This window comes from Callorhinchus milii, unplaced genomic scaffold (genome assembly GCF_018977255.1).
Source record: "Callorhinchus milii isolate IMCB2004 unplaced genomic scaffold, IMCB_Cmil_1.0 Scaffold2, whole genome shotgun sequence".
In the NCBI taxonomy this organism is placed as follows: Eukaryota; Metazoa; Chordata; class Chondrichthyes; order Chimaeriformes; family Callorhinchidae; genus Callorhinchus; species Callorhinchus milii.
The window spans coordinates 71,850,221-71,871,053 of NW_024704743.1; the positions used below are offsets into that span (position 1 = coordinate 71,850,221).

At 43.1% G+C, this 20,833-nt stretch overlaps 1 protein-coding gene across 1 annotated transcript in view; it reads left to right on the forward strand.

Moving 5' to 3' along the window:
* Positions 1-700: 700 nt before the first annotated feature.
* Positions 701-20,833, forward strand: part of LOC103181240 (cytoplasmic dynein 1 light intermediate chain 1) — a 36,805-nt gene continuing 16,672 nt past the window's right edge. Inside the window, exons 1-4 of the mRNA XM_007897562.2 lie at positions 701-886; positions 983-1,056; positions 10,075-10,191; positions 11,204-11,434. Coding sequence (XP_007895753.2) covers positions 765-886; positions 983-1,056; positions 10,075-10,191; positions 11,204-11,434 — 544 coding nt within the window. The 5' untranslated portion in view covers positions 701-764. The remainder of the gene's footprint in view (positions 887-982; positions 1,057-10,074; positions 10,192-11,203; positions 11,435-20,833) is intronic.

Here is a 20,833-nt window from a genome sequence, read left to right on the forward strand (position 1 = left end):
TCCCTCTCACATCCTGGCCCTCCCTCTCACACCCCAACCCCTCCCTCTCACCCTGGCCCCTCCCTCTCACACCCCAACCCCTCCCTCTCATACCCCGGCCCCTCCCTCTCACACCCTGGCCCCTCCCTCTCACACACCCCGGCCCCTCCCTCTCACATCCTGGCCCCTCCCGCTCACACTGGCCCCTCCCTCTCGCACACTGGCCCCTCCCTCTCACACCCCGGCCCCTCCCTCTCACACACTGGCCCCTCCCTCTCACACTCTGGCCCCTCCCTCTCACACACTGGCCCCTCCCTCTCACACTCCGGCCCCTCCCTCTCACACTCTGGCCCCTCCCTCTCACACCCCGGCCCCTCCCTCTCACACTCTGGCCCCTCCCTCTCACACACTGGCCCCTCCCTCTCACACTCTGGCCCCTCCCTCTCACACCCTGGCCCCTCCCTCTCACACACTGGCCCCTCCCTCTCACACTCTGGCCCCTCCCTCTCACACCCTGGCCCCGCCCTCTCACACCCTGGCCCCTCCCTCTCACACACTGGCCCCTCCCTCTCACACCCTGGCCCCTCCCTCTCACACCCTGGCCCCGCCCTCTCACACCCTGGCCCCTCCCTCTCACACACTGGCCCCTCCCTCTCACACACTGGCCCCGCCCTCTCCCAGCCTGGCCCCGCCCTCTCAGACCCAGGCTCCTCCCCCAGTGGCTGCACCAGGCTGTGCGGAGGCCTGTGTCTGTGTGTGTGTGTGTGTGTGTGCGGGGGGTGAACATGGCTCCTATCGGTGTGGGTGTGGGCTCGGGCTCCCGCAGACGGGCCGCTCAGTTGCCGGTGGCGAGTCAGCACAAGGGGGAGCGGCCGGAGCCCGAGGAGGAGGAGGACGACAACCTGTGGTAAGTGAGTCAGACTGCCCTCCCCGCAGTGACCAGCCCGGCACCCGGTCACCGGCCCCCGGCCTCACCCTGTCTGCCTCTCTGTCTCTCTCTCAGGTCCTCCATCCTCAGCGAGGTGTCCACCCGCTCCAGGTCCAAGCTGCCGGCCGGCAAAAACATCCTGGTGACGGGTGAGTGAGGGAGGGACGGAGGTGGAGGGAGTGACGGGTGAGGGAGGGAGGGAGGGAGGGAGTGAATGAGGGAGGGAGAGGGAGTGAGTGAGGGAGTGAGGGAGGGGGAGTGAGTGAGGGAGGGAGGGGGAGGGAGGGAGGGAGTGACGGGTGAGTGAGTGAGTGAGGGAGGGAGGGAGTGAGTGAGGGAGTGACGGGTGAGTGAGTGAGGGAGGGAGGGAGGGAGGGAGTGAGTGAGTGAGTGAGGGAGGGAGGGAGTGACTGAGTGAGGGAGTGAGTGAGGGAGGGAGTGAGTGAGGGAGTGACGGTGTGAGTGAGGGAGTGAGCCCCTCTCTCTGGGCTCTGGGCTCTGGGCTCGGCAGCCCCTCTCGGTCTGGTACCTTCTTTGTTTGCCTTCTCAGAGCCCTTTCTGGCCGAACCCCCCCCTTTCAGGCTGAGCCTCGCCGCCTCCCCCGCCCCCTGTCCCCGCGGCTCCGCACACCTCTCCGCCCGGTTTCCCCACCACTCGCTGCACATCCAAGAAATGTTCCTGTGTGAAAAACGCTGATGGTTGTTGATGAAGTCCTCCTCTCCTCTCCATCTTTTCCCCCTTTCTCCTCTTTCCTCTCGTACCTCTAACCCCCTCTGATTTATCCCCACAGTAGCATTGCTGCTGCCGCTGTTTAAAGCCCTTTATTCCATCCCTTTGTCAAGATTTTTCCAGTCTTGAGGTTTTTTTTAAAAAAAAAGAAAGCTTTGGTTCTCGAAACGAAATCACTTCATACCGACGCGAAAGTGTTTGGATTCTGTGGGTGTTGGGTGGGGGTTCAGGGATATCGATTGATTGACTGTTTTGAGTTTCCTTGTGCACATATCTTAACACTCATTGTGAAGCAAATCTATCCATTCCCTCAGGAGTCGAGGCCTAGAGTTGCCATGGGAACCCGGTTGGATGGACAAAAAAAGTCTACCACCATCCCGGCCCTTAGCGTTTTATTGTGCTTCTTGCATTATGTAGTCTGGTTTTATTTATAACCTGCGTGTAATGTTGCAAAATTGTTCTATAAACAAGAAGTGTTTTTGGTGCGCTATTTAAATTGATCTCTTTGGTTTAAAGGCAATGCGCCTCCCCCCACCCCCCCCGTCCCATTGTAAAATGTTTTTGATTTGCCTTCCTCATCCATCTCCTTTGTCAGTCTTGCAAAGTTCCATGGACATTAAAGATCCCATCCACCTTGTGAGGGCTCAAACCCACATTTGTTGGATCTCAAACAACCAACTAGTGACTGTCGGCCTTGATGGGGAGGTAAGCAGGGTCTCCTTGGAGCCGAAAGCTGAACTGGCTCCGAGGTGACCTGTTTAGCAAGGGAATGTCAGAATTGAACCAGCCCACTGTGGTTCTGTTGTCCAGTTCCTGAGCCAGGGGGGTTTGCGGTATTCCTGAGCACTGCTGATGACACCACAGCCAGCCTGACTCATTGGCAGCACTTGGAAGGGCAGACCAGTCATTGGCGGCAGGGAATCATCCCACTCACCCTGCTTGTCAAAGCGCTCACGGGTGGGTGGTCCTACTTGGACAAGCAGTTGGAAAGCTTGCCAGACAGTGCTCTCAATGGCAAGGTATGTGGTTTTAACTGGTTAGAATCCAGCAGTATCCCAACGCACACTCTGAGGTCCCCAAGCCTTGGCTTTTGCCAACCTGCACCTAATACTTTCAGGAATTAAGTAGCAGGATGCATCTCTCTAGACAGAGAGTACACATTCCATTCCAACAATTTATCTCTGGATTTTTAATGTCTAGGTAGGATGCATGGAATTCTCAGTTTGATTTGGATACTCTTAAGCATGGTTTACAATAATAATAATAATCCTTGCATTTGATATAGCGCTTTTCACGTCTTCTAGACATCTCAAAGCGCTTCACAGAATATGCTGTAAAGTGGATTGACTCTATATTTGTGGGCGAAACGCAGTATCCAATTGCGCAGAGCAGTGTCCCACAAACAGTCGTGGATTGAAAATGACCAATTTATTATTGTTTTTTGTTTTGGAGGGATTATTATTAGGTGTGTGGAGTAAGGAAACTTGCCCAAGGTTTCGCCCTGCTTGGAATTGAACCCAGGTGTCTCGCTTGCAAGGCGAGTGCTCTAAACACTGTGTCGGACACCCAGCTGACCCCAAAAAAACTTGTAAAGTGAAGGCTAGGATATTTTGACTTCAGAAAAAGGAGAACTGAAATACTGTATTGTATTAAATGTCAAGGAGGGGTAATATTTAAGTTTCCTCTTTGCAAATACTGTGTAATGTTCAAGTTGTTTGAGTTATGATCATGTGTTAGTAAATGAGAATACATGAAAGGGTAACTTGTAATTATGGATAGTTGGGAGGAGACTCAAATGATAGTACAACAACTTGCATTTAGACAGAGATCTTAACATAGTATAATGTCTTGAAGCACTTTATAAAGATGTAGAAAATGGAAGTGACCATTGATGTGGTCAGAGGTAGGTTTTAAAGGGGTCTTAAAGACAGATAGAAAGGGATCAGAAAGGTATGGAGATGCTGCACAATGAAGGGATTTATAGGTGAATTCAATCTGCTGTGAGATGGAGCCAGTGGAGTCTGGCAAGGAATGGGTGCTGGGTGTGCTGTGGGTGAATTTCTTGTGGGTAAATTTCATGTGGGTAAAGATGTCAGTGGTGGAGTTTTTGATAAGTTAGAGCTAAAATAGTGCACCTCAAGGACAGATTGAAGGCCAGCACAGGTGGGCTTTGAATGCAAGAACAGTATATGTGGGAACAATTCTTTGGGTTGCCTTCGTAAGGCAAATCAGCAAGTTGCATGGGGGAAGGGAAGTCCCATGACAATATTTTAAAATTAAACAGTTGTTATGAGACTGTGTGAAAACAAATACCCAGCTGTTAACACTGTTGCATCTGGGAGAAGTTTTCCAAATTGCTCACACTTCCCTGTTACTCTGCTAAAACCTCTGTGTGTACTGGAGCCTGTACTAACCCGAGTGTAACAATCTACGGTTGCATTGGTAGATGTGTGTTGCGTTGTCGAAGGTGGTAAAGATTAAAGATTTTAAAGATCTCATGGCACTACTCAAAAAGAGGAGAGTTTTTCCCGGAGTCCTGGCCAGCAAATCCCCCAAATAAAATAGGTAATTTGTTTCATGGCTGTTTTGTGGGACGTTGTGTGCACAATTGGGTTGAGCCTCCACAGTAAATCCTGTGCAGCATTTTGGGATGTGAAAAGCTCCATTCAAATGTAAGGATTATTATTAACGGTCAGCGGCTGGTGTTATTCAGCCACCACGCCCTGAAACTCTCCCTCACGCCCTCCACCTTGCTCCCTCCCTCCTCACTTTCATATCCCGCCTAAAGATCTTCCTTTTTGATCGTGCTTACGGTCTCCTCCCTTTCCCCCTGGCTCAGTATTAGACTCCGCTAATGTCAAGCTCTCCAGGACACTATCCCACGTGAAGGGAGCTATATAAATGCAGGTTGTTGTTGAGTCATTTCCCCGAAACTCGACTCAATGATTTAAGATCAAAGAGATTGATCTTGTGTGGCCATGCTTATCTGGAGCGGTCAGGGGTGGAGCAGTAGAACAGCAGGTATGAAGATCAGTGTTATCAGACAAGAGAAGAGAGACCTTCTTGATTATTTTCTGTACCATGAAGAAAAAGTAGCTGCTTTGCAAATCCAAATGTTCTAATTTGTTTAATTATTTATTTTTATAATATTCGTTTAATAATCAGGATGTAAATCTTAGTCTTTCATTGGAAAGTAAGCTGGTTTGACTGCTAGTATGTTTCTTTACTGATTTTGTAATGACAATTTTTCAAATTCCTGGTGTTTTATTGTTAACCTGGGTTAATCTGAGCTGGATTGTTTACATTACAACACAAATTTACATTTATATAACATCTTTCACATCAGGAGGACATTCAAAGTTTCTGGACAGGCCAATGTTTGGACCCCAGGTGTGGGTGGAGGCCAAGCGATTGAGAGGGGAAAGATGTTCAAAAACATGGTCAAAGAGGAAGAAAGTCTTGAGGCGAACATTGAAGTTGGCAAGGGGAGGAGCAAGGCGCAGGAACTCCAGGAGGAAGTTCCAGAGGGGAGGGTGGGGGCAGATACCCTGAAAGCCTGATGGTTGGGTGGGGGCATGAAGTGGGCCAGTGCCTACTGAGCGGAGGAAGCGTTCAGGTTGGTAGGGTTTGAGGAGGTCGCAGTGGTAGGGTGGGGCAAGATGATGGAGGAATTTAAAGGCTAGGACAAGGACATTGAACTGATGGGAAGCCAATGGAGTCAGGGAAGGATGGGGTTGGTAAGTTCTCGGAGGAAAGGACACAATCTGAAGAGTTCTGAATAATCTTTTGTTTGTGAAAGGAAAAGGTGGGTAGTCCTGCAAGCAGAGCGTTGGGGTAATCTAGTCTGGATGTGATAAATGCACCTATGAATGGTGCAGAATAGGTTTTGAAGGAGCAAAGCTAAGTACAGCTTTGTAGTGACCAAAAAAGGGACTACTGGGATGAGCTGTAAAATGGACAGTCGGTAATTTGGTGACAGTTGGTGTTTGTTAGGAGTTTTTCACATCATCTTTACAAAAGTGATGTGAGAAATCGTCCTACGTGAAATTCTCTGCAAATGCAAATTGGTGGTTGTGTTGGAGCATAGGGAATCCAACCAATTTTGGCAGTTCTTTGTCCATATAGCTAGCAAAGTCACTGACATTGCGCATATGAGAATGAATAGTCTAAATCCTCAGAAAGGGTTTTTGGCATTATAGCATTAATGTGGGCAAACTCTTCCAGTATTCCTCTGCTATAATTTTTTTTACCAGTAATGTGGTTAGGATGAAGTAGGCCTGTGCCTCTTTGATGCGTTGGAGAGATTGACAATTTAATCTAAATGAAATTATAAATGAACTGTACATTATGTCTTATTCATATTGCTCCAGTGGAAGATGTCATACCAGTAAAGCTGTTAATCAGCGCCTTGCTAAAGCGCAGGTTCTCTTTTAATATGGGTGTCAGTGGATCCACAGTTATGGATAGCTTCCCACAAAAAATGGCCATCTTCCAGAACATTCACTGGGTTGCCTCTGGCATTACCTCCTGTGCATACTAAATGGGAATGAGAAGTAAACCCAAAATTCTACTTTCACATGTGCATAGCAAGAAGACAAGGTCTATAGATATTTTTCTGTTTCAAATTTGAATTGCACCTGGAGGCAACATTTGAAATTTATAATAGTTATAGGTCTGTTTCTGGTCGTCAGAGGAGTGATGAATGGGCCAATAACACAATTATCTTTTTTTTAAAAAACTTAAGAAACCCAGCCAGGATTAAAGAAAGACTAATCACCGGGATTATATTATGAAGATTAAATATTTGTTTGGTGCTGCAAGATACTGTTGGAAACCTTTCCAGAAAATTGTATGAGCAGGCTAGCAAAAATGAATGCTTCATGAGCGTTTGTGTTTTCCATTCCAGAGGTCTTGTATTGTCAGGGGAAAGAAATTGGAAAAGTGAACTGACAGAGCATCGAAATCCATTTTGCAAAATGGCAGCCAATTGATCATTTTATTGAACTTCACAGATGGCATCAGTGTCATGAGTTCAGCAAATTCATGGAGCTCAGCTTTGCAGATAAGCAATTAGATTGCCCAGTGCTACAGTTAACTTAAATAGGATAACAATCTGGCCCCTCCAGGGGCCATCAATATAGCAAAATATTAAAAGATAGCTATCCAATTGCAATGTATACCTCAGCCCATTGGAGTAATTGGCATAGTATTGATTATAATACTGCTCATTGAGACATTTTATAAAATGGAAGACTGCAAATAAGACAATACAACTAAAGAATATGATGCACATCCTGTATTTGCATGCAAGTCTCAACAACAACAACTTACATTTATAGAACACTCTTGGAGCATGTAACAGCGGTGGCGCCCGATGCTGAAGGTGGGAGGGACAGGCAAATATGGAAAGCAATGTAATTGTAATGTCTGTACATACTTTCTTGTTTTGCGTTGGTAGTCAACAAGGCACGCGGCAAATGTTTTTCAAAAGCTACGTTCGAGTTCTTTGGCCAAAGCTTGGTTAGGATCCAGGAGTCCTGCCATTAACTGATCATTGCTTGGACCTATGTAAAACGAGAAAAGAACAGCTGGTGCTTGTTGGATAATACTCTTGACATCTAGGCTCCTATTAATGTAGATCATCCAAAACTCCACAGCTCGTGTACTCTCGCGTTCCAGGCTCCATGACCCCATCACTCCCACCCTCGCCCGACTCCACTGGCTCCCCATCCCTAAGAGGATGGAATTCAAGATCCTCGTCCTCACTTTCAAGGCCATCCATGGCCTTGCCCCCTCCTACCTCTCTGACCTGCTGACTCCCTACCAACTTGCCCCCTCCCTCCATTAAGCGGGCTCCGGTCTGCTCCATGTCTCCCGCCCGACCTACCCTATCATCGGTGGCCGGGCTTTCAGCCTCTCTGCCTCCATACTCTGGAACTCCATCCCACGGTCCAGTCGCCTCGCTTCCTCCCTTGCCTCCTTCAAGGCCAGTTCTAAAGAACCTTCTCTTCGATCGTGCCTTCAGTTGCTCTCCCACCTCTCAGCCTTCCCTCACCCCTACGCCACCCCTCCCCCATGCTCGGGTCCCGACCCCTGACTGTTCAGCGCTTTGGAACGTCCACCCGACGGGAAAGGCGCTCTATAAATGTAATTTTGCTGTTGTTGTGGTACAATCTTTGTGAGAAACATTTTTAATAATGCAGGTTATTGCATAGTTTGGGCAGAGCTGAACATTTGTGGTTTTCTCCATTCCCCAGGCCCCTGATATACTTGATGTGTATTTAATACCGCTACGTGATGGGGATTTTTTTAACTATTGCTTTATCTTTGCTCTCTTCCTTCCACTCCCACCCCCCTCCCCCCCAATAACCGGATGGGCTTTGCTTTGTAAAATATCGCTGCTTTTCTCATAGCAAAATGTATTATGTTGGAGTGCTTATTTGACACAAAATTACTGCAACCTCTAAAATTGATCCACAATTATTAGTCTGGAATCGGTCTGCTTCCTCAAATTTCATGTGTATTGCATAGCTGTGAGGAGAGGGAGAGACTGGGATGTTGGGGTTTGAAAGATGATGGTCAGATAGTTAGTGAGGACAGAGAGAATGGAGGATGATACAATCGAAGGGGGAAAGGAAATCAGTAGTTAAAATTTACTGGGATGAATTAGGGGAACAAATAATGGCAAATATTCCTACTGTATCTAAGAACAAAACAGTCCCAATGGCAGTGTAATAAGAGGTTCTGTTTGAACACAAGGTTTGCATGATTGGAGAAATAAAAGCCAATGGAATAAAAACTTGAAATGCATAGTATTAATTAATATTTAACATATTTGATAAAATATCAAATGCAAATGGAAGGATTATTATTTGAAAAAGGATGGGTTAATTGAGGTTTGATATAAATAATTATTTCTCACAATTTCCCTTTTAAAACCAGGAAGGTTATGAAAGCTTGTATTAAAATGCTGCCTGACATTTCCACTTCTCAATCTAGGCCTTCTGCCTTCCTCACCTAGCATACCCTCACCTAGCGGCACTGTAACCAATGTGTTTGTGGAGCATGTCATAATTTCTCGTGAATTGCAATAATATTTCCNTTTTTACGTTATTGCAATATGTAATGGTCCTGTAGCATATTTGTGGAGTCCTGTAGCTCAGTGGTTAGAGCACTCGCTTTGCAAGCGAGAGACCTGAGTTCAATTCCAGGCAGAGGGCGAAACCTTGGGCAAGTTTCCTTACTCCACACAGAGCCTAATAATAATCCCTCCAAAACCCAAAACAATAATAAATTGGTCATTTTCAATCTACGACTGTTTGTGGGACATTGCTGTGCGCAATTGGCTGCCGCGTTCGCCCACAAATATACAGTCAATTCGCTTTACAGTGTGTTCTGTGAAGCGCTTTGGGACGTCCTCCTGACGTGAAAAGCACTATATCAAATGCAAGGATTATTATTATTATTATTATATTGGTTAGAGCACTTGGCTCGCAAGTGAGAGGACCTGGGTTTGATTCTTGGACAGGGCGAAATGTTAGGCAAATTTCCTGACTACATACGTCTCTGTTTAGCTAGCAGTAAGTAGGAACCTGGTTGTTAGTCGATTGGCAGATTGCTTTTCCGGGGTAATAATCCCTTCAAAAATAAAATTTTAAAAAATAATTTGGTCACTCAATCCATGACTGTTGGTGAGACACTGCTGTGCATAATTGGCTGCTGCATTTTGCCCATAAAATATACAGTCAGTTCACTTTACAGTATATTCTGTGATGTGCTTTGAGACGTCTTGTAGACATGATAAGGGACTGTGTCAAATACAACGAATATTATTATTATCCCATTGCCTTAGTCACTCATCTGCTGATTTGTACTTTATATCCCTTTCTTATTTGTAAATCTTGGGAAATGCTTTTGGCTCCTTGGTTTTTAAAGCTATGATCTTCTGTTCCTGACGCTAACCCTTTTTCCATTCTGAGTATACCTATTTTTTTCTGTTTTAATACTGCTTTGGTTAAGATGGTTGTTTATAGTATGTTCCCATATCCTACAAGATCTAGGAACATACTATAGGTTAAGATGGTTGTTTGCAATATACGCCCATATACTATAATATATTCACTGTTCTATTATTGAAAACTAAACATAAGTGCTCCAGCACCAAGTCTCTAAACTGGGTTGGTCTGGGAACTAAACTGGCTGGGAACCAATTGCATCTTGTTTCTGATGAGCCCAAAGTGGCCATTGTATTTTCATCAGAATAAAAGCAACTGTCACTAGGTCAATGGAGGTGCGAGCAATATTGACCTAACAGTATTGATCACATAACAGTTTGTAGTATGAGATGATTAATTTTGGCTGAATTCAGTAGATGTTTAGGTAATGAGCCAACATTCTGTATCTTATTTCCTTCCTTTCCCCCTAAAAAAAATCTATAGGAGAAGATGGATCAGGCAAAACTACTTTAATAGCAAAATTACAAGGGGTGGAGGACTACAAGAAAGGGAGAGGAATGGAGTTTTTGTACCTTGATGTTCACGATGAAGACATTGATGGTGAGTGTTTTAGGAAGATGTGTTCCCACAATGATGGTTTTAGCACATGCTTTGTCCTTTAACAATCTAGCAAACTAAGTTTTATCCTTTAAATTGTTCGTTCATTTATTATCCTCATTTGTATAAAGAAATTTGAGGTACGTTAGATACGAGTTGTTAACAAGAATTGTCATTGGCTTTCTATGCTTTAGGTTGTTTTTGCACCTCAGAAGAATTAGTCAAAATGAGGTAGCTCAAACCAAGTTCAGAGCACAATATGGTCTGCAATACATCTGTTCTATTGATTAACATTGCCCTCGATGTGAGGAACTATTGAACTGCAAAATTTGATACTGGCCCATTAGAAGAAAAGTAAAGACAATGATTTCTACATTGTCAGGTAGAGAGATTGATGAGAAGATTCACAACTACATCTACAATTCCATATTTATTTAGCATCTTTCATGTCGGGAGGACATCTCAAAGAGTTTCACCGAGTAGGAAATCTTATTTAGAGGTTGCTGTTTGTATTATATTTTTGCTCCATTTGCATCAACATTTAATCTAAATATAAATTGTGATCTAGCACCACGTGGCAGAATCTTGCAGATTTATTGGCTTAACATTTCATTGCATTAAACATATATTCCATCCAACATGTGCTGATACTGAGGTAAAATAGACCTTGAAATATAAGGGTGCTTTTTTCTCTTTTTATAAGTGTTTGTTGCACAAACTTAAAGTTGTATGTGCCTTTGTATTGACTTTAAACAACCTATTGAATTGCAATTGAAGTTGGAAGGTCATCAGCCTTTGGGATGGATGTAGCTCTTCATTCCTTTTGAGAATATCCTGCAGATGAGCTGTTTTTTTCCCTGCAGTGGATTTGTTTGTGCTCAATCAATTTATAACTTTATTAGTAGTAACTAGGCTAAGTTCAAGCACAAAAAGTTTACATATTTGCTCAGAACTTTAGATATAACCTCCAGTGGTGTAGTTTTGCTCATTTCTTTTATGGATTCTTGTTTTACAGATCACACACGATGCAATGTTTGGATTTTGGATGGTGATACATACCACAAAGGTCTCCTGAAGTTTGCAATTACACCTGAGAATGTAAAAGACACTCTGCTTATTCTGGTGATGGACATGTCACGACCCTGGATAGCCATGGATTCACTACAGAAGTGGACCAATGTCATTCAAGAGCACATTGACAAGCTGAAAATCCCACCAGAAGAAATGAAGGAAATGGAACAAAAATGTAAGTACACGAAATTCAAGGTGGGCTTATAACAAATAAGTGGGTTTCATTTCAAATTATTCAAACATGTAGACAAAAGATATTTGAATCATGCTTGGATGTAGAATTTCAACTTGTAGACTGCACTACCCAGAGTAATTAAGCAGAAGTACACACTATTGTAGTATGCCCAAAATAGTGCATGACTGTTTGTAGGACATTGTTTTTTCTCATGTGTAGGTTAAAAGAGGCTGGACACATAACATCACTTCCTTCCAATCTCAAGAAGATTGAGTGGTGGTCTAAACCAGCAGTGAGTGTTATGGTGGACTCCACTTGATGACATTCATGTGGAGTCCTGTAGCTTAGAGGTTAGAGCACTCACTTTGTGAACAAGAGACCTAGGTTCGATTCCCGGCAGGGAGAAACGTTGGGCGAGTTTCCTTACTCCACATGCCTCTTGTTTACCTAGCAGTAGGTAGGAACCCGGTTGCTAATTGATTGGCGGATCGCTTTTCCAGGGGTTATAATTCCTTCAAAAAAAAATAATAAATTGGTCACTCAATCCACCACTGTGTGGGACACTGCTGTGTGCAAATGGTTACCACATTTCGGCCACAAAATATACTGGCAATTTACTTTACACTATATTCTGTGAAGCGCTTTGAGACGTCTAGAAGACTAATTAAGACTCTATATAAAACGCAAGGATTATTATTATTCACTTTGAAGAATTGGCAATCATAGCAAACTCACGTAACTGAAAATCCAGCATGTGATCATGTGCATTGCCTAATGAGTAATGCAGAGAATATAACTTATTGTTCATGGGGGCAGCATTTTGCCTTGGGCCAGACAGCAGAGTCATGAGCTCCTGAAAGTGAAGCCTTGTGCTCCGTTTATTCTATCTTCTGTTGTGGAACAAACTGGGGGCAATTCTGACTCCTCATGAAGGAGCCTGCAGTAGATTAACGACTGCCTTAGTAATATCATTTAAAGATCATTTCACCGTTGGCTGTACAAAAAGAGCAGGAAACAGATATCACTACAAAACAATTCTTTTAACCAGTAGTTTGAGTTGTTGTACTTGATCATGTCACAGAATAATAGCTTAAACCTATTTTATTCTTGAGAAATAAATTTTGTATTGTACTTAACGTGTTGCTTTGTAACTTGGTTCTGGATTGGGCCAGGGGCAGAAACTATAACTAAAGTGAATTTTGATCATCATGATCTTACTGGAATGTCCTCCTTTATGACACTTACTNAAAAAATCTACCAAAGACATAAGATTGTTTTGTTGCAACTTTGCCCTTCCAGCAATAAGAGATCAGCTGTGCAACATCTTGTTTATCCCAGATAATTGTTCATTGCCGATTAGGTCACTCATTCTGAGGTCAAGCTGGGAGAGCTTTAAATGGAGTAAAGTAACACGCACAAGGTTCTTCTGGATACAAAATCTTTCCCATTGCAAGTCAGAAATATATATTTGTCAAAAAATGTCCCATCTGCCTGTTGAGATGGACGTTAAAGATCTCATGGCACTACTCAAAGAGTACGGAGTTTCTCCCAGTATTCTGGCCAACAATTTCATGGTTGTTTGTACAATATTTTTTGCGTAATTGAGCTGCTGTGTTTGCCTACAAATATACAGTCACTCCACTTCATAGTCAAATTCTGTGGAGTGCTTTGAGACATCTTTCCGAAATGAAAAGCGCTATACCAAATGCAAGGATTAGTGTTGTAACAACAACAATTCTGATTTAAATAGCCCCCTTCATCTAGGATAACATCTCAGATCAGTTTACAATGGCTGATTTGGACACTAAGCAAGGGGGAGGTGGCCATATGCCCAGTTGAAGAAGTAGATTTTAAGGTGAGATTTAAAGACCAATTGAAGTGGTGCAAGGTGGAGGGGGTGGAGGGAGGGATTTCCAGTGGTCAGGGGTGTAGTGACAGAAAGCTTAGCTACCAATGCTGGCATAGAGGGGACTGAGCTAATTGGCAGAGGTTATGCAATAGGCCTGAGTTAAGAACAACAACAATTTACATTTATATAGCGCCCTTCATGTGAGGCAGCGTCTCAGGGAGCTTAACGGTTAACTGGTGGATGGGGCAAGCGGAGGAGTTGGGTACACTGGTCGGGTGAAGTGTGGCTGTGGAGGGAATAACTATCCTGTAGCCATTCTGTATTTACCCAAATATCTGAGTTCTTGTTTGAAGGATTGAATTAACAATATGAACTCTTTTTGCTTTGAATCAGTCCCATATATCTAATCTTTCCCTGTGTGCGGGAGGAGGGGGAGATGGTAGGAACTTTATTCTTTTAATCTTTGGACTTCCTTGTCTCTAAACTCTTATCTTTTTATTTCTCTACTCACAAACCAAGTTAATTAGGTTGCTTCTATATACATTATGTAGGCCTCTTGACTTTAAAGAAAGGTTTTCTTATTCCTACCCAATGTATATTCCAAGACTGGAAGCAGAGGGACCAGTACAAAGACACTTTATTCATAATGTGTCCACAACTTATTGAAGCTGGCATCTTGTCAAAACAACAAGATTACATTTATATAGCGCCAAAGAAAAACATAGAGCGCAGAGTACAAAAATGAAGGAGGTATTGTTGATCTTGTATAAGGTCTTAGTTAATAGCAGTTTATGATGTCTAATTCTTTTAGTACTGGTATTTATTTCATATGCCAGCTACTCTCTGTATTGATTGCAGTACTATTTATCTTTACATGTTTTTGTGTTGAGACAGTGGAATATATTACAAAAAATATAAATTTTGGAGGGTAAGTTTATAAGGCTGTAATTTAATCTCTGGGATTTATATTGCAGTAAGAATTCAAGAACCACTCCAGCTCTTTAGTTGTGGTTTATGAAGTCCTCTGAAACTGTGGAGCAAAGCCTTAGTAAGTAGGAACCCGGTTGTTGGTCAATTGGTGGATCGCTATTCCAGGGCTAATAATTCCTTCAAAAAAAATCATAAATTGACCATTTAAACTATGACTGTTTGTGGGACACTGCTGTGTGCATTTGGTTGCCGCGTTTCGCCCAGAAAATTTACATTCAATTCACTTTACAGTATATTCTGTGAAGTGCGTTGAGACACCTTGAGGACGTGATAAGGCACTATATCAAATGCAAGGATTATTATAATTATTTCTGGTTAACTGTAGAACCATAGAAGTACACAACATGGTGGAGAAGGCCATTCTCCTGCAGATTGAACTCAGAATAGCTCTATTGCCTTGGCGCTCCCTTCTTCTGCAACCGCTTGTGACTCTGCTTGAAAACACTGGTTCACTTAATGTCCCTATCTGATCTACCTTACAATCATACAGGAAGCTTTTGGCCATTCTGCCCAACTCTCCAGAACTCCCTCTGTCTTACTCTCTCCCTTGTCTTCAAAACCAGCCCAAAAAACTATTTTTGTTTTGTGGACAACTATTTCTTCTCTCCCCCACCCCCATCTTGGATTCCAAGTCAGCTATGTGAAGAGCGTTTAGACTTCTTCCCAAACTGACAGGTACTATCGTTTTAAATTTTAATTCAGTTATTTTTTCTAATTTAGTCTCCACTCCTGCTCCTCTTCATGCCGGGGAGGGCAGTTCCACAGGCGCTGGTTGTTCTCCAGTAACCGGCCAAAATGGCCATCGTTCACAAAATTCACAGTCACGTCACATTGCAGAAAAAGCACTTTTAGAGTCCTCCCTACATGAAAGGCAAAGATGACATCAAATTAATGCATAATTAATTAACTAATAATAATGGTTGCTTTTGATACTGTGCCTTGTCATGTTATTGAGCCATCTCAAAGCGCTTCACAGAATATATTGTAAAGTATTGACTATTTTGTGGGCAAAATTTGTTCACAAATTGTTGGTATAACTTGGGTTAACTTGATTCACTTGGTAGCGCTTTCACCTATTGAGTCATGTTGTGAGTTAAAGTCCCAGATTGGGACTTTGAGCTCATAATGTAGCTCAAAGTGCACTCCAGTACAATGCTGGCAGATCTCTGCATTATCAGAGGTACCGTCTTTCAGAGGAGTAAATTAACAATTTAATTGTAAGTAATCTTTTCCACTTTAAAACGTGTTAAATTATAAATAATTATAACACAGTGAACATTTAATTAAATTTCCTCCCTTAATGAAAACCAAGCTGCATATTTTAGGTTACCCTATTAGACAGCAAGTGTAGTATTGTTTTGAAATCTACCTCAACAAATAATAATCCTTGAATTTTATATGGCAGCTTTCACATTGGTTGGATGTCTCAGATTTACTGGGAAGTGGAGTGACTGTATTGGTAGGTGAACGCGGCAGTCCAATTGCGCATACCAATGTCCCACAAACGACCATGACCAATTTTTATTTGGGGGATTGCTGGCTAGTACACTGTAAAAGGAGATTCCAAACCATGACTTGAACTTGTTAACTGGTCATTTTTCAATTCATTACAAAAAGAAAAGCCTTGGAAAGCCTGAGGCCTGGTGAGCAAAAATTTAATGGAAAAAGGACAATGGGGGATTAATACTTAATCCATCTAGATTTCATTTTGAGCCAAACCAGATTGGCAGATTAATTCTAAAGTAGATAATTGCAATGAATTCTAAAGTGGATAATGGTGGAGTCCACATGGCAGTAGCTGTTCTTGCTGGGATCGTATTCTATGTATCCATAACTCTGTAAATAGCATCTTTCTAGTTTTGCAGTCATTTGTTTAACCAGATTAAATTAAACAAATCTGCTTACGTTCAGATTATACAGATACACAGGTGTCGGTCCTGCTCAGTGGAAGTACTCTTAGCTCTGAGTCAGAATCCTGTGGTTCAAATCCCATTCTGGGATTTGGTACTCACATAGTCCAGGTTGACACAATAATGTAGTGCTCAGGCTGCACTGTATTTTTGGAGGTGAGACAATAAACCAAGGTCCTATCTAAATATTCCAAATTGGTGGCAATATAGGCTGGTAATACAATCTTAAGGGGGGTGAAAGAACAGAGAGACCTGGGGGTTCAGGTAAATTAATCCTTGAAGGTGGCAGGACAGGTAGATAAAGGGCATATGGGATATAAATTTATAAATAGGGGCATAGAGTACAAGAGTCAGGAGGTTATGATTAACCTATATAAAACACTGGTTAGGCTTCAGTTAGATAATTGCGCCCAGTTCTGGGCACCACACTATAGGAAGGATGTTAAGGCACTGGAAAGGGTGCAGAGGAGATTTACGAGGATGGTACCAGGAATGAGGGACCTTGATTATGAGGAAAGGCTAGAGAGGCTGGGATTATTCTCATTGGAGCAGAGAAGGTTACGAGGAGACCTAATAGAGGTCTTCAAAATCATGAGGGGATTTGATAGGTTAGAAAGGGAAAAACTGTTTCCACTGGTGGGTGTGTCAGTGACTCGAGGTCACAGATTCAAAATAGTATCTGAAAGAAGCAGAGGGGAGGTGAGAAGAAATGTTTTCTGGCAGCGAGCTGTTCGAATCTGGAACGCATTGCTTGAAAGGGCGGTCGAGGCCGATTCGATAACTGCTTTTAAAAACGCAGTGGACGGGTATTTGAGGAGGACGGGTTTGCAGGTTACGGGGAAATGGCTGGGGAGTGGGATTGACATTACATTGCTCTTTTCAAAGAGCCGGCACAGACTTGACGGGCCAAATGGCCTCTTTTTCTGCTGTACGATTCTATGATTCTATGAGTGTTAAAAATCCCATGACACTATTTGAAAAGAGAAAGGAGTTTCTTCCAGGGCTCTGGCCAACAGTTCCCCAGGTAAAATTAGTCATTACCTCATGGCTGTTTATGTGCTGTGCTGTGCTGTGCACAAATTAGCTACAGCATTTGCCTACAAAATACAATGTCACTGCGCTTTACAATAAATCCGGTGAAGCGTTTTGATGAAGTGATAGGACATTATAACAAATGCAAGAATGCTTCTTGTTGTCTCCGTTCACTCTTTATTGTCCAATTAAATTAAGTCCAACTGCATATCTCTCTTCACAGTTTAAAGCCACAAGGTGTAGAATTGCTGCTTATCTGAACTCTGAGGTGTAAAATTCTTTTGAAATTATGGTGCCTAAATTAGCAAATCAGACGCGGCATGGACAAGAAGTTACACAGGTTAAAAACCTACAGTAAAAATAATGATCCTTGCATTTTAATAATAATAATCTTGTATCAAGTCCTACTTAACCAACCGCCACCATTTCTTCTCGGCAAATGGTTTCTCCTCCCACCCCCGCCCGGTCACCTGTGGGGTACCCCAGGGATCCATCCTTGGCCCCCTTCTTTTCCTCATCTGTATGCTCTCTCTGGGCGATCTCATCTGTAAACTTCCACATGTATGTGGATGACACACAAATCTACTTTGCTTCCTCCAGTACCAACTCCAGGTCCACCAATGTTCTATCAGCTTGTCTGGCAGACCTCAGGGCCTGGATAAGTGTAAACTTCATGCAACTGAATGTGGACAAGACAGAACCCATATTGGAGTTCTGCAGCTCAGTGGTGAGAGCGCTCGCCTGGCAAGCGGGTTTGATTCCCGGCAGGGTGAAACCTTGGGCAAGTTTCCTCACTCCACACGCCTGATAATAATCCCTCAAGAAAAAAAATAATAATAATTTGGTCACTCAATCCACAACTGTTTGTGGGACACTGATGTGCGCAATTGGCTGCCACGTGTCGCCCACAAAATATACAGTCAATTCACTTCACAGTGTATTCTGTAAAGTGCTTTGAGACATCTAGAAGACATGAAAAACGCTATATCAAATGCAAGGATGATTATTATTATTACTCTTTGGCTCCCGTCAACGTCTTCACTCCTGCGGATCCAAACTCCTCAACCTCCCCGGGCTCCCCGGGCTCTCCTACAGACTTGCCGGCAATCTAGGTGTCCAGTTCGACTCCCAGCTTTCCTTCCCTCCCACATCCGGTGCCTGACTGGGACTGCCTTCCTCCACCTCCGCCACATTGCCCACCTCCAGTGCAAGTTGTTGTATTTTATTTTCGTTACGAACAATTTAAAAATGCATCCCAGTGCTACATTCTTCTCATTTATTATCACTTCACGCTAGTTGCTATCCCCGTACCTGCACCCAAACCTTATTCTGTCTTTGCCAATGTAGGTCCATTTATTATGGGCACATTGAATCTTTTCCATTTTAATATGTGCAAAATTCAGGGGTCACTAGATAAAATTTTCATCATTTATATAATAATAATAATCCTTGTCTTTGATTAGCGCTTTTCACGTCAGGAGGACGTCCCAAAGCACTTCACAGAACACACTGTAAAGTGAATTGACTGTATATTTGTGGGCGAACGCGGCAGCCAATTGCGCACAGCAATGTCCCACAAACAGTCGTGGATTGAAAGTGACCAATTTATTATTGTTTGGTTTTGGAGGGATTATTATTAGGCTCTGTGTGGAGTAAGGAAACTTGCCCAAGGTTTCGCCCTCTGCCTGGAATTGAACTCAGGTCTCTCACTTGCAAAGCGAGTGCTCTAACCACTGAGTGCGAGTGCTCTAACCACTGAGCTACAGGACTCCACAGTGAGGATTATAATCGTACACTATAATATTTTGCATCGGGAGGACGCTTCGGGATTTGCTGTAACATATGCAGTGAATGGGTATTTTGTAATTGAATGCTGCAGCCAATTTGCACACACCAGTGTCCCACAAACCATTGAAAATGAATGACCAATTTTAACTGGGGGAATTATTGACACGATTAACGAAATGGCATTCTGCAATATACATTTCTATTTTTTATATCCCAGGACACTGGGAGAAACTTTCCGAATTATCATATCACCTGAAATCTCTTTTTTTTTCTCTTTTTACTTTCACGTTTTCTCTTTTTAATACATCTCTTCCGAGTATTTCATTACATTTTAGGCTCTGCACTTTGAAATGTTTCATTTTGTTTGTTATAGTGCCACTCAGTGGCAGGAATCCATTGCTACAACTGAATAACAAATTGCAATAGATATTTCAGGGCAATTGTGGAGGAATATAAAAGGTTTGTAGCCCAACTCCCAAGTCGCAGTACATCTTCTAATATGTTGGAACTCCAGTTTCATACATCTACTGTGTTTTATACCTTGGGTCTGCGTTCACAAGATCACTAGCGATTCAAGGAGAGTGATTCAGGTGACGAAGATCCTTAGGCCCATTTAATCTGTCCCTACAGTGCTTTCACCACAACATCAAGTTATTTTTTTAAATGAGTTCAACATCCTTTCAACCACCATTCTTGGTAGTCTGTTTTAATCATTAATTGCCCTTTGGGCCCAGAAGAGACTTTGAAATGTTTCATTTTGTTTGTTATAGTGCCACCCAGTGGCAGGAATCAATAGACCTTGCCATCCTCCTCCCTGGGAAGATAGTGGATAATTGGTCATTTCAGTTGTCATTTCTTCTCATTGTGTGATTAAATAAAAATTCAGGGAACTTTGTCTGAATATAAGCCATTCAGCTATCCCTGGAATCCAAAGCCCTAACGGGTAAGGTGGTCGTAGCTGGACAAGCAGTGGGAAAACTTGCCAACGATATCAGTGGCAAGCATTAGCTGGCTAGACTCGAGCAGCATCCCATCGCACTTTAAGGTCCCCAAGCCTTGGCTGTTCCCAACCTGTGCCTAATACTTTCTGGAATTAGGTAAGCAGGATGTGTCTCTCCAGGAAGAGATGGTGCATTTCATTCCAATAAACATCTCTGGAATTTCCACGTGTAAGTGGGATGCATGGAAATCTTAACTTGGTTTAAGAACATAAGAATTAGGAGCAGGAGTAGCCCAGTCGGCCCCTCGAGCCTGCCCTGCCATTCGATAAGATCATGGCTGATCTTCAGACCTAACTCTAATTACCTGCCGTATCCCCATATCCCCTAATCCCTCTATTTTTTAAAAAATCTATCAGTCTCAGCCTTGAAGATGTTCAAGGACTGAGCACCTACAGCCTTCTGGGGTAGTGAATCCCATAAATTCACTACCCTCTGAGTGAAGAAATGTTTCCTCAACTCTGTTCTAAAAGGCTGACCCTTAATTTTAAGACTGTGACCCCTGGTTATAGATTCTCCTACCAGGGGAAACAGACCCTCAGTGTCTACTTTATCAGCTCTTTAAGAATCTTATATGTTTCAATAAGATCTCCCCTAATTCTTCTGTACTCTAGAGAATATAGCCCTAGTTTATTCAGCCTATCCTCATAGGTCAGTCCCCTCATCCCAGGAACTAACCGAGTGAATCTACGCTGCACACCCTCTAGGGCAAGTATGTCCTTTTTTAAATAAGGAGACCAAAACTGCACACAATACTCTAGGTGCGGTCTCACCAGGGCCCTATACAGTTGCAGAAGACTTCCCTACTCTTGTACTCTAAACCTTTTGCAAT